General features: G+C 48.8%; 2 protein-coding genes across 3 annotated transcripts in view; both read left to right on the forward strand.

Moving 5' to 3' along the window:
- LOC128345446 (dynamin-2-like) overlaps nucleotides 1-12,964 on the forward strand; it is a 283,195-nt gene that overhangs the window by 215,622 nt on the left and 54,609 nt on the right. The window lies entirely within an intron of this gene.
- On the forward strand, nucleotides 8,421-12,493 carry LOC128345447 (uncharacterized). Its single transcript, XM_053297382.1, has 7 exons — nucleotides 8,421-8,630; nucleotides 8,776-8,813; nucleotides 9,084-9,191; nucleotides 9,460-9,539; nucleotides 9,884-9,974; nucleotides 10,257-10,343; nucleotides 10,838-12,493. Exons 4-7 carry the CDS (start codon nucleotides 9,466-9,468, stop codon nucleotides 11,294-11,296), a joined length of 711 nt encoding a protein of 236 aa, XP_053153357.1. The 5' UTR covers nucleotides 8,421-8,630; nucleotides 8,776-8,813; nucleotides 9,084-9,191; nucleotides 9,460-9,465; the 3' UTR covers nucleotides 11,297-12,493.

Consider the following 12,964-nt stretch of genomic DNA (forward strand, 5'->3'; position numbering starts at 1 on the left):
GTTTTCTGCTGCTGTGAGGGAGGTTCGCTGGATTTGGGGAAGTGGGAAGGCAATGGAGTTGGGAAAGGGGGGCAGCTAAAGCAACTGAAGTGGATGCTTCTGTTTGCTACTGCTCCCAAAAGGGGTGGTGTTTTATTGTGGGCCATCTTATTGATTTCTCTATCTATGTCAACCGCTTGGGGAACTTTTGTTGAAAAGCAGTATATAAATATGTGTCATATTCGTATTGTGGGGATTTGGGAGGAGTTGTGGGGTGGGAGACAAGCAGCAAGACCAGTGGACTGGTTTTTTCTATGGTGTTCAGGCAAGCAAGAGGATTGCTGGATGTGGGGAGGCAGAGAGTTAGCCCAAGCAAAATAAGTGGACTCTTCTGTTTGCTGCTGCTCCAAAGAGGCTTTGCGGAGGGTGGGGGGTTGTTGCTGTGGGGAGGTGGGAGGAAATTCAAAGCTGTGTTGAGCTGCAGAAACAACTAATTTCCCACACATAGCTTTGTAGGATTGTGGCCGAAATCTTTAGCAATTCATCTTGTATGAAAAACAAAGAGGATTGTGGTGCCTAAAGGGTACACTATCGATGTATTAAGGCATGATGGAGAGACACACCTCTACAGGCCACTAAGCGCTCCCCCCTCCCTCCCCCCGTCTCTTTCTCACTCTCTCTCATATTCACATGCACACACCTGAACCGCTTCTCAAAAAAAACCACTAAAAAAGAGTCCACATCCCATACAAAAATGAAGCCTGGCAGTGCAGGTTATATGAAATTCTGTTGCACAAGTAGCCCTGGCCTGAATACAACTGGCCATTGTATCCACAGAACAGATATTCCGCTCTGGCCTGTGGGCTTCTCAGGGGCATCTGGTGGGCTACTGTGTGAAACAGGATGCTGGACTCGATGGGCCTCCTTGGGCCTGACCCAGCAGGGCGGTTCTTCTTCTATTTTGATGTCGGAATACAATCCTCATTGCAGTGGTGTACCGGGGAAATAGAACCATGGTGGAAATTTGTCGTTTGAAAGACAAATGGCCAGATGGATTCTTACACAGACCGAACATTTGTGAAAAGGAGAGCAATGAAACGTTCATATGATTAAGAATGAAACTCAGCATCAGTGTTCATGACATGTGATTTGACATGTCTTTTCTTAGACTTCTAAATTGATATCCCGCTCTTCCTCCAAGTGGCAGTGTATATGCTTACCTTATTTATCCTCACAACAAGCCTGTGAGGCGGGTTAGGCTGAGAGAAAAGTCACGGACTTTTCAGTCTTGTCAGGGACAAGTCAGTGCTGGCCAGTGAGTTAAGAGTTGTTGTTGTTGTTCTTCATGACTTAAGATCTCCTTTGGAGCTAGAGATGATGATGAATGGCAGCAGGGAAGTGAGAGAGCTGTGTCTGGATCCCTGTCCCTATTTTAATTGTAGTGTTTGGTTGATAGGTGCAATACAAGGGCTGAAATTGCCTCTGCAATGGCAGCAGTTCCAAAACCAAAGAGGAGGAAGATAGAGCAGGACCACAGGCCATTTCAACACAAGTGGCCAGAAGAATACCTGTTCTTGGAATACAGTGGCAAATACCTATGCCTGGTGTGTCAAGAACAGGTTGCAGTACCCAAAGGATTCAATAGCCAGAGGCGTTCTGACAGCAGACCTCAGAAAACCTGTGGCTCTTTAGGTGCCACTGAGAGATGTGCCAGAGTGCAGCAACTGAAAAGGAAATGTTGAGCTCAACAGAACATATTCCCAAGAGCTATGGCTATGAATGAAGCATGGCAAGAGGAAGCTTCAAGATTGCCCAGTTGACAGCACATCTAGGTTGGCCATTTAGAGATGCTGAATATGCAAAACTGTATTGAATGAGAGCTGCTGAGGTACTGTTTCCAGAAAAGAAAAGAGTGCTGCAGGAGAGACGCTTGTCCAGAATGACTATCCAACACTGTGAGGCAGAGATATCCAGGAGCCTCAGTGGGCAGCTCAAAGAAGGTTGCTCACACTTTGAATATGACTCTGTTGCAGTGGGTGAGAGCAGTGCTATCAAGGATAGAGCACAGCGACTAGCGTTCATTCATGGAGTGAACCCAAACTTTGAAATCACACAGGAGCTCCCAGCAGCTGCCTGGCTTCCCTCTGGACTCTCTTGTTTGGGCAACAGCAGGGCTCTCCTTCCCATGCTTGGAGAGGAGGAGACTCAGTGGAAGTGAAGGAGGGAGGAAGCTACTGACGGAATAGTGCAGCAGTCAACCACAAGGGCCTTTCTTGTATCCCTAATCTAAATCCACCTTCCAAGCCTTTTGCCCACTCCCCCTTTTGAGGACAGGGAATTCCCGGTACTCTTAAAGAGGCATCCTAGTTGGATTCCCCTTGACAAGTGTACGGCTGAGCTGGCCCAGCTCGCTCGAGCCTGAGGAGTACCGGGATAACTGGTTCCATGCACATTCCTAGTCGCCACCAGACGAGCCAGTGGCAACTGCAGCGGAACCTCTCCCAATGACTTGAGTGGGCAGTGGGGCTCATGGCGAAGAAGATGTTCTCTTAGAGACTAACCTGTTCAGAGCTTTATAGGTGATAGCCAGCACCTTGTATTTTGCCCTGGAACTTATAAGTAGCCAGTGTAGTTCTATCAATGCTGGAATCATATGGTCACTCCGAGAGGACCCAGAGACCCACCTGGCAACTCGTACCGACTGCAGTATCTGGACTACATACAAAGGTAGCTCCACATAGAGTGCATTGCAGTAGTCAAATCTGGAGGTTACCAGCAAATGTAAGCACCGAGAGATATGTAGCAGCATATGGACCACCATTCTGAGGCCATTGATCTCAAGCAATGGATGCAGCTGGCGTATCAGCCGAAGCTGATAGAAATCACCTCTGGCCACCGCCTCATCCTGGGACACCAAGGAGAAGATTCGATCCAGAAGCACTCCCAGACTGCGCACCTGTTCCTTCTGGCAAGGTGTGACCCCATCCCGGACTGGCAGATCAAAATCACCCCCCGATTTCCAAAGAGGCACAACAAGAGCCTCCGTCTTATCTGAATTCAGTCTCAATTTCTTATCCCTCGTCCAGCCCATCACCATCTCCAGGCAGGCAAATTAGGGAGGTTATGTCTTCTCCATATGAAAGTGGCAAAGCAGTGCCTCCCACCCCCAACCCCCTCAGACACTCTTATCACCAAAGATGATGATTTCATGATGACAGCAATAGTCGTGCAATCATTCGTTTGAGAATGAGATGCAAAATCAAGCTGTCCTGTGAACAGGGGCATGGCAGATTGAAGTGGGCCCTAGCTAAAAAGTGAAGATTGGCCCCTACCCCCTCTTCTTCAGAGAGGCATGAGCAGGAAAGCAAAGGACAAGCTGTCACCAAAGCCAGCTGGTCCCTCTCCCCCTGGCGTTCAGGGACATTTATCCCCCATTGCTCAATTGTAGCCACGCCCCTGCTTGAGAATTTTTTGTTGAAAAAACAGGATATAAATCATGCTTCTAAACAAAAGAACTATAGCTTCACTCAATGTGTTGGATGTCTGCCTTACACTTGAAACATTTATTCATTGATGAATTCCTTCCCACCAAAACAGTAAACACGCTTTTAAAAAAGGTTTGTAGAACTCCAGATTTTTATTGATTGATTTTATTTTATTTTATTAAAGTAAAATTGGTAGCCCGACCTGCTCTGTGCTGCCTCCTGGTGGGCACATGATAGCATTGCCACACTCTGGAAAGAGCAGAGGACAGAGCCAGTGTGGGGGAGGGGGGAGAAAGCAAAGAGATGTGTGTCCGCGCAGGTGTGAATGGGTGTCAAGATGGCACTGAAGGAAGGAGTCCTTGTGTCTTGCAGAAACAAGAGCAGAGCTCAGCCACAAAGGTAGCTGTTTGGATGAAGGGCAGTGGATGGTGGTGTGGGTGTCTGCTATGAGGGACCTGTGATGGTCTTGCTTTAAACATGGTGGTCAAGAGAGCCCTCTGATTTCTCAGATAAACCGACATGAGAACATGAAGGGTGAGGTTTGAAAGAACTTCTTCTTCTTCTTCTTCTTCTTCTTCTTCTTCTTCTTCTTCTTCTTCTTCTTCTTCTTCTTCTTCTTCTTCTTCTTCTTCTTCACCTCTTTTTGACACAAGTTTCCAAAGCAGTTTACATAGAGTAATAAGAAAGGAAGGAAGATGGATTCCCTGTCCCCAAAGGGCGCACCATCTAAAAAGAAATATAAGATAGACACCAGCAACCATCACTGGGGGGTTACTCTGCAGGGGGTGGAAAGAGCCAGGTGCTCCCCTCCCCTGCTCAGTGAAGAGAATCCCCACTTTTAAAAGGGTCCTCTTTGCCCAGTTGGCAGGAGATGCCTCCAAGTCCTGAAAGCAAGAGGACCAATGGCCATTGCTGAGGCTTATGACACATCCTCTAGAGGCAAGAGGACCAATGGCCATTGTTGAGGCTGATGACACATCCTCTTTCATGACACCTCCAGGGCTCAGCTGCTCTTTGTGGGTGAGTTAGGCGAGGAGGGAGGAGGCGAGGTGGAGAGGAGTTGGAGAGATAGCGAGGAAAGAGAGTGTAGAGAGTCCGTTTCTGTTTCTGTCAAATCTATCTATCTATCTATCTATCTATCTATCTATCTGTCTGTCTGTCTGTCTGTCTGTCTGTCTGTCTGTCTGTCTATCTATCTATCTATCTATCTATCTATCTATCTATCTATCCATCTATTTATCCATCTATTTATCCATCTATTTATTCATCCATTCATTTATTTATTAATTTATTTATTTATTCAGTGTTAGTGTTAGTATTTGTTATTTTGTTGTTTGTTTGTTTGTTTGTTTGTTTGTTGTGGTTTTGGGAGGGGTCTAGCGGGGGAGGGAGGGACAGTCAGCTTTTAGTAAAAGGAGGGATAGGTAGTCAGGGGGGAATAGTTAGACAGGGAGGGAAATGGGGGAGAAGATGAGGAAAGACTTCTTTGCAAAGTAAGTAGGATTCCATAACAGCTTTGCCTTGCTCCCTCTCTTCCTGGCCAGGTCTGACTAGAGTCCCCCGCCCACCTGCCTGCGCGATCAGGAAGGGCACCAGCTGTGAACACGCCTATTGTGACGTGCTTGGCGGATGTCCCAATTGTAGAGGGGAATTTGAATCCACCTCCCTCATTTAGCAGAGTAATCCAGTTGGATGAGCTCAGAGTAGAGGCCTGGAGAAAGTGTTTTTAAGTGTTTTTTAAAGTGTTTTTTAAAAAGAAACTGTTCTAAAACAGATTGTTCTAAAGAAGTTACAAACTTAGATTAAAAGCCTGCAACTTGTACTTCCTTCATGGGGAGGGAAGGAAGGAAGGAAGGAAGGAAGGAGCGGAGCAGACAAAGAAGAAGGGAGTGCCCCAAGCTGTGCTTTGGAACATGTTCATGACCATCTAACTAGCCTGAGACAAGTTTCCCCCGTAGCAGAGGCCTGTACAGAGCAAGCCAGGCTGCACATGGGACATCCCAAGCTGTTTGGTGTTGCTTGTCATGCACTGAAATCACGCTTGATTGTGGAAGAGGGGAGTGGACTTCAATGTTCTAATCAAAGAGCTGCATCTGAGCTGGCACAATACAAGCCTGAGTTGCTATTCTCTAATAATGAGCCAGCCCTATTGGTATCCTAGGTATATTTGGGGGTACTTAAGTTTTGCCCATATATGGCAAAGCTTTTCTTGAATATAGGCAGGGGTCAGCTTTTCCTTACGAGAACCTTTCCTAAAGGAGCAGTTGATTTCGTTTCTCATTCCACGCTCTGGCTGCTTGTTTGGAAGCCATAGATGCTCCTTTCTAGTTTGCACCAAGCCCCTTCTTTCTAGGTAGCTCATAGCCTGGTGGCTGTTGCATGTAGATGTCTTCCTCGATTTCCCCATGAGGGAAGGCAGTCTTTACATCCATGTGTTCAACTTGCATCTTTCTGGCCGCTGCCACGCTGAGCAGTGTCCTAATTGAAGTGTCTGTCACAAGTGGTGCAAAGGTCTCATTGTAGTCCTCAGCATAGTTCTGGGAGTATCCCTTGGCTACTTGCCTCGCCTTGTAGCGCTCTGCCTCCCCTTCTGCATCCTGCTTGACTTTCAAGACCCACTTGCATCCCGCAGTCTTTCTTCCTGCGGGGATTGACACAAGTCTTCAAGTCTCATTTTTCTGCAGGGTGTCAATTTCTTCGAATGCTGCATTTCCTCACCTTTTGTCAGCTGGCATCTTTTCTTTCTCTGGCCATGTGGTGGGTTCTTGTAGCTCTCCTCCTTTGGTCCCGAGTGAGAACCTTTTGGGTGGAGCCCCTTTGTTGGGGCTCTGGCAGTGCCTCAGTTGGGGCTCCGGCTGTGCAGCCCCTTCTGAATCTGTATCCCCTTCTGAACCTCCTTCTGCTTGTGGCACAGATTCTTTGGATTCACGGTCTGGCTCTTGCATCATGAGACTCCACCCACGTGGTTCCTCTTTCACCTGGATCTCTGGCACAAGTTCTGGTACATCACCTCTAGTTGGCCCTTGTCTCTCATCAAATGACACCACCTTGTAGATCCTGACCTCTCCACTTGTAGGATCAAGGATTCTCTATCCCTTTTGGCCAGGCGCATATCCAGCCAACACTCCCAGTTCGCATTTGTGATTGAGTTTGGTTCTCTTGGCCTTTGGGACCTATGCAGAAGCCTTTGATCCCAACATTTTGACATGGTTTAGAGAGGCTTTGTGCCCAAGCCCAATGGTGTCTTGTCTATTGCTTTAGCTGGCAATCTGCTTTGCAAGGACTTAGGAACACATAGGAAGCTGCCATAGACTGAGTCAGACCATAGGTCCATCTAGCTCAGTATTGTCTGCACAGACTGGCAGCGGCTTCTGCAAGGTTGGGGTCCGCCCTGGTTGCATATGAATGGGAGAATAGCACTGTAAGCCCTTCCCCTTAGGGGATGGAGCCGCTCTGGGAAGAGCAGAAGGTTCCAAGTCCCCTCCCTGGCTTCTCCAAGATAGGGCTGAGAGAGATTCCTGCCTGCAACCTTGCAGAAGTCACTACCAGTCTGTGTAGACAATACTGAGCTAGATAGACCTATGGTCTGACTCCGTATATGGCAGCTTCCTATGTTCCTATGACATCAGAATGTATTCGCTCCAAAGGACGCTGTGACTCTGTCTGTGTCTGGCATGCAGAAAAGCTGGGTCTCACCCCTTGATTAAGTATGCAACACTGACACCTTGTGGCAGCTTCTCTGCATGACTCCACTTTAAAGCCCTTCATAAGTCCATTTCCCCCAAGCTCATTGATCACATGGATTTGCCTATGTTCTAGTCTTTCAGGCCATATGGGAGAACACTTCTTGAGTTTGCAAGAGGCGGCAAGCCTGGCCTGTTCAGTTACACAGTCCAATCAAAAAAGCACATCTTTACGCATATCGGCTATCATACTGAAATCATCATCTTTGGTGATGGAGTGTCGGAGGGGGCTGGGGGTGGGAGGCACTGCTTTGCAGTGGTGGCTTTGGGGGTGGGAGGCACTGCTTTGCAGATTCCACACGGGGTCCCTTGGAGACCGTTGCTCTTTCCAATCTGAACTTTCCTATGGTGTTCCTCAGGGCTCCATATTGTCTCCAAAGTACTTTAACACCTACATGAAACCGCTGGGAGAGATCCTCCAGAGATTTGGTGCAGGGTGTTATCAGTATGCTGAATGAAAACTCTCTCTTACAGACTGTCTTATGAAAAGACACTTGTTCTTATTACACACCTTTTCCTTTTTAGCTAATCATAAATCCTTGTTACTGAAGTGTGCTACTCTTCATGTTGGGTCTGTCACACGCCTTTGGAGGCCTAGGACTGCTCAGCCTTTTGGGGGAGTGCCTACTTCTAGTGTGCAGTCCACACCCAGCAGCAGTGTCATCTCCACTTCCTAGTCCAGCAGCAGGGTGTCCCTAGCAGCGCCAATGCAGCCGGCCCAACTGTGTGAGTTGCAAGTGAAAAGTGACTCCTGGCTAGGGCACTGGCCTTCACTTCATCTTGTGGCAGCATAGTCCCCCAACCCATCCCAAACATGATGCACGATGTGAAGAGAGGGTGAACCTCTGTCATGCCCCCGCTTCTTTTCTTCTTTCTAAATGAAAAGGTCCCAGTTGCCTCCACCTCTTCCCTTCCGGGAAGGAGCTGCACCCCTGAGCTCTTTCATGGTCCTTTCCTATACCTTTCCAAGCGCTAACATAAGCTTGGTGCGTTGGGTTGAGCAGAACAGCACACAGTGTTCCAAAGGTCTCTGCACCAATGCATTTTGGCAGCTGTCTCTACGTAATTCCTCAGCCAGAAAGAAGACGGTGCAATACCTGGAAGCCTATTGGGCTACCTGTATTACTGCCCTCCTTCTGTTCTGCAATCCTTCCCTGTCCCATTGGCCCCCTCTCCTCCAAATGTCTGCCTAAGGGTCTCTTTCTCACCTTCTCCCTGCTCTCTTCTAGGCTGCGAAGGGTCTGCCAGTGCTGCAGGCAGCTCTTTCAGACCTCCCCCACACGTGACTCCAAGGGGAAGCCCCCCAGACGGAGGTTCTTCAAGAGGAGGAACCGTGTTGAGCCAACTTCGGCTCCTCCTCCAACTCTGGCTTCTCCTCCAACTGCAGAAGAGGGCTTCCAAACATCGTCAGGAGTCACAATTGGTGAGGAGGTGCCCTAGGCTCCTGGGGAATGGTTGGGACTGCGGGTGGCTCTTTTGGGAGGGTGGGACAGCTAGTGCTTAGCAAACTGGCAGATTTGTGGGCCTTCGTTTTAAATGTGTGGGCTGAATTTCTTCTTCCCTTCCAGCCTTGAGCACCACATGGCAAAAAAAGGAAAGAGCTAAGGTAGGGTATCATTGAGTAGAGGGCCTTTCTCCACATAGCCCAGGTCGTTTCTGTGAGAGGCATTTGCCCCTCTGGGAGCACCCACCCTCTGCTCTGATCCTTTTCCCAGTTCTGCAATCTCCCTGAGAAGCAGCAGAATAATCCATGGAGGGGGTGGGGTCCCCAGAAAGGGATTGAGAGCAACCCACAAAGTAAGGCTGTCTGGTCTATTTCCAGGAAGCCACAGAGAAGTCCTTCCATCACTAACAGCTCAATGCTTCTGATTTTCAGCTCATTCTCTGGTGGACATCCTTTCTTAATTCCATTGCGGTGCAAGTCAATGGCGCAGAGTCGGATACATTGCAGTTCAGCAAGCTGAAGATTGTCGAATTCATTTTGGTGAGTGAGATGCAGCAGAGAATGGAAGAGAATGACCAAGCGCAGGCTCAGTCCAAACCTGACTGCCAAGACTGTGTGTTTGGGGCATCATCTTGATTGTTTGTTTGTTTGTTGTTCTATTGATTATTTCTCTATGTAAGCAACTTTGGAAACCTTTGTTGAAAGACAGTGTGAAAATGTTGTTGTTGTTGTTGTTGTTGTTGGAGCTATCCCAATGAAGTCCATGTGGGTAGTGATCAACTCTCCTCTGCTCTTTACCTTCTCCCAGGAGATAATGGAGGATATTACCGCGCATCCTGACCCTGGCTCCTTCTTCAGGAAAACCCTGGACACCGTCACGGAGCTGAGGTAGACTCATAGTCACCAGGGCTTAAATCGGAGGGGTTTGTGTCAGGAAAGGGCAGTGGCAAACTAGACAAGATCTGTAACTGGATCTGCCCTTTTGAAAAAAGATGACAATGAATTCTAAGGGGGTTTGTAACATCTTGTTAAGTCCTCTAGCCTTATCGGCATCAGGGCCTCCCCAGGCCTGGATTGGTCATTTTTGAAAAAAGAGGAGAAACCGTCACAGACCAACCGTCTTGACACTGGCTTTGTTGCCCTGTTCCTCTTCTCTCCATGAGCTTCCCTTGGCTGAATCACCAGCCCTGCTCACACGATGAAATCTTATATTCCCCCCTCCCCCCTTCCAGCAAAATCAAGCCGCCGTTGCCCGAGGAGCTGCGGTCAGCAGTGCTGCACGTGGCGGTGTCTGGGGCCAACTACCTGGAGCCAGGGACACATGTAAGTTCTCCTTGAGCTTTTTCCTCCTGCGGCACAGACTCCTGCTGCTTCTACTCCTGGGGCCCTTGCAATGGTTTGACTGCCTGCAGAGGTTCTTCCTTACATTTCTGATCTTCCGGGATCATTGTGAGTAGCCTTTCCTATTTCCAAATAGCCTGGTTGTTTCTCGGCCCAACTGGAATCAAACACCATACTGCCATAAGCATGAGTGCTTTTTCAGTATTGTGTTCTTAAGATGTGTTGTCTCTCATACTGATGCCTGATCTTCTCTTTCCCCCCTAGAATGAGACCTTTCAATCTCTTCAGAGAATGATTAGGGGGTTTCTGGAGGAGGCCCCCTCGGTCCACAACTTGACCAGCATCTTGACGGTAAGTGCAATTGAATGTGTAATGTGCAATTTAATGTGTAATGTGCCCTATTTGGACATTAGGCAGTACGTGTGTACAGGTGTCTGAACACTTGGACGTGATTTTGTCTGCATGACTGTAGTTGCATTCCTTTAAAAAGTGAACCAGGGTAGAGGCCCCAATATGGCATGGTCCAGATGGGAAGAGTCTAGCAGTGCCTGCCTTCCACAGCCTGTCTGTATAGCTGTCCCTGTGTACACTTCTGCACCTGTGCACTGTCCACTCGTCGTCCAAATGTTGAAGATCAGGTGTGAATGGGGCTTCTGTCTTCATCCTTGACTGAACTGAATTGGGGGGGATGTTTGTACAGGAATAGATCCCTCTGAAACTTGTTTGGGCAGTCAGTCAATGGGTATCCTGTAATGGGGCCAATTCCTTCCGGGCTTAGCTCTCAGTCGCATGGCCAGGGATGATTGAGGCCAGTGCAATGACTGAGCTGCTCTTTCAACCCACAGGAGCTCCAAAGGTACAGCACTGCAAAGGATCCCCAGCTACAGGCTCTGGCCCAGGAAGCCTGCAGCTGTCTCCTGCAACATGCGGCCAGCCTGCCAGCTTTTCATGTAAGTCCCCCTCTGTGGACATGGCTTGGCTCTTCTTCAGAATCCTCTGGGACCCCTGCCAGGTGCCAGCTTCAGAAGAAGACCTCCTATTGGTCTCTGGTCACCCTGGGGCTGCCTGGCAGCACACCTGCTGCAGAAGGGCTGTTTCCACTGGGGCTCACCCAATGCCCCTTGGGACAGCAGCAGTGGCAGGAGGAACAGCAGAGAGCTGGGTTCCCCCTGGGTCTCTTCTGGCTGCCCAGTGCCCCAAAGAGCCACGCTCCATCTTTGGTAATCCTCAGCTTTGCACCCAACTGGATCATCTTTTTGATACTCATAGACATGGAAAAAGAAGTCCACATATTGAATAAATAAAATGCATCTCTATCTCTGCAGCTGAAAACACTGAAGGATGCTTTCCCGGTAGCATCCAAGAGCAGCATCCAAGGTAACTTGGGCTATTTCCAGGGAAGTGGGGAGGGCGGAACTGCATCCCTCTAGACCCTCCTTCGTTGATTCAATATGCACGAGTCCCTCCTTACCTCTGATCCAAGTCAATTCAAATAAGAAAATCAAGTCTCTTCTCTTCTCTTCAGATGACCTTGTGTTGGAAGAATTTGACGAAGAGGAGGAGTTTGGTAAATGTATGAGCATCAGAAAGGAGAGAGTGGGAATGATTGAAGAGCCATTTGATATGCCAGAGACTTCATGTTTTGTTTTCTGTTTGGTTTTGCAGGGTGAGAGATAACTGCTGTTCAAACCAGAAGAATATGCTATCCTAGACACCAGGCCAGGTTTATCCAACACTTGCTTGGGCTGATGGCATCATCCCCTGTGGCACTGCCCCAGGCCTTTCTTCGCCTAAGGACTTTACAGGCCTGGTTTCTGCGCAGGTTTCGCCCGCAAAGACACTCTCAACAGTGGCTCCTTGCAGCGCCTCGCAGGGGGCAGTCTCCTGATAGACATGCACGTCCAACCTCACTCAAGGGACTCTATTCCACATGCGAAGGCCCACCCTTATGATCACCACAGATGCCATCCCCAGTACGGGATGGGGAGCGCATTTCAAAGACCTAGTGGTCGCTGGGACTTGGACAAAGGCAGAACGATGTCATCACATCAGTTATCTCAAGCTCAGGGTGATCTTCTTGGTGCTCAAGGCTTTCTGTCATTGGATAGAAGGATCTGCTGTACTCCTCACAGACAACACTATGGCCGGATCTTACCTGAACAGACAGGGAGGGACAGCATCTCTTTCTCTGCTCAGTCTGGCAATGCGACTCTGGATGTGGTGCCTGGAGTGGGGAATTTGGCCTTTGGCAGTACACATCCAAGGGAATGTCAACACTTTGGTGGATGCACTGAGTCGTGAAACATCCTTTCTCACAAATGGTGCCTGGATCCGGGCATGCTGTGCAAGATCTTCCACAAGTGGAGAGCTCTGCGTTGAGATGTATTTGCGTCAGCCCAGAATTCTCAGTGTGTGCAATTCTGCAGCAGGGTGGGAAGGGATCCGGAGTTGGAAGAGGACGCCTTCCTCCTGCACTGGGGCAACCAACTCCTGGACATGTTTCCTCCATTCGCCTTGATACCAAGAGTCCTACCGAAAATTGTCCAGGTCGAGGCCATATGTATCCTAATTGCACCATGGTGGCCCAGGCAACTCTGGTTCACCACACTTCTTCAGTTGTCACACAGGACGTACCAGCATCTTCCATCGTTACCATACCCTCTGATGGGGGAAGGCAGCTGTTGTCTCCAGCTGGACGTGGAGTCTCTGCATCCGACTGCCTGGTGGATAGAGGCGCAACCTCCTTCAGTGAGCCGGTGCAGGCAGTGCTGATGGCGGCAAGGAAGCCTTCCACCTTGAAATCTTACTCAGCCAAATGGACTTGCTTCTCTAAGTCTATGGCTGACAAGGGTGGTTCTGCGACTGAAGCTCCTTTGTCATTCATTTTTGATGATTTGCTGTCTCTGAAAGACAAAGGATTGTCTGTTTCTTCCTTAAGGGTTCACTTAGCGGCTATAGCCGACAGGCATTCT

Source organism: Hemicordylus capensis, chromosome 2, assembly GCF_027244095.1.
Source record: "Hemicordylus capensis ecotype Gifberg chromosome 2, rHemCap1.1.pri, whole genome shotgun sequence".
NCBI classification, from domain to species: domain Eukaryota; kingdom Metazoa; phylum Chordata; class Lepidosauria; order Squamata; family Cordylidae; genus Hemicordylus; species Hemicordylus capensis.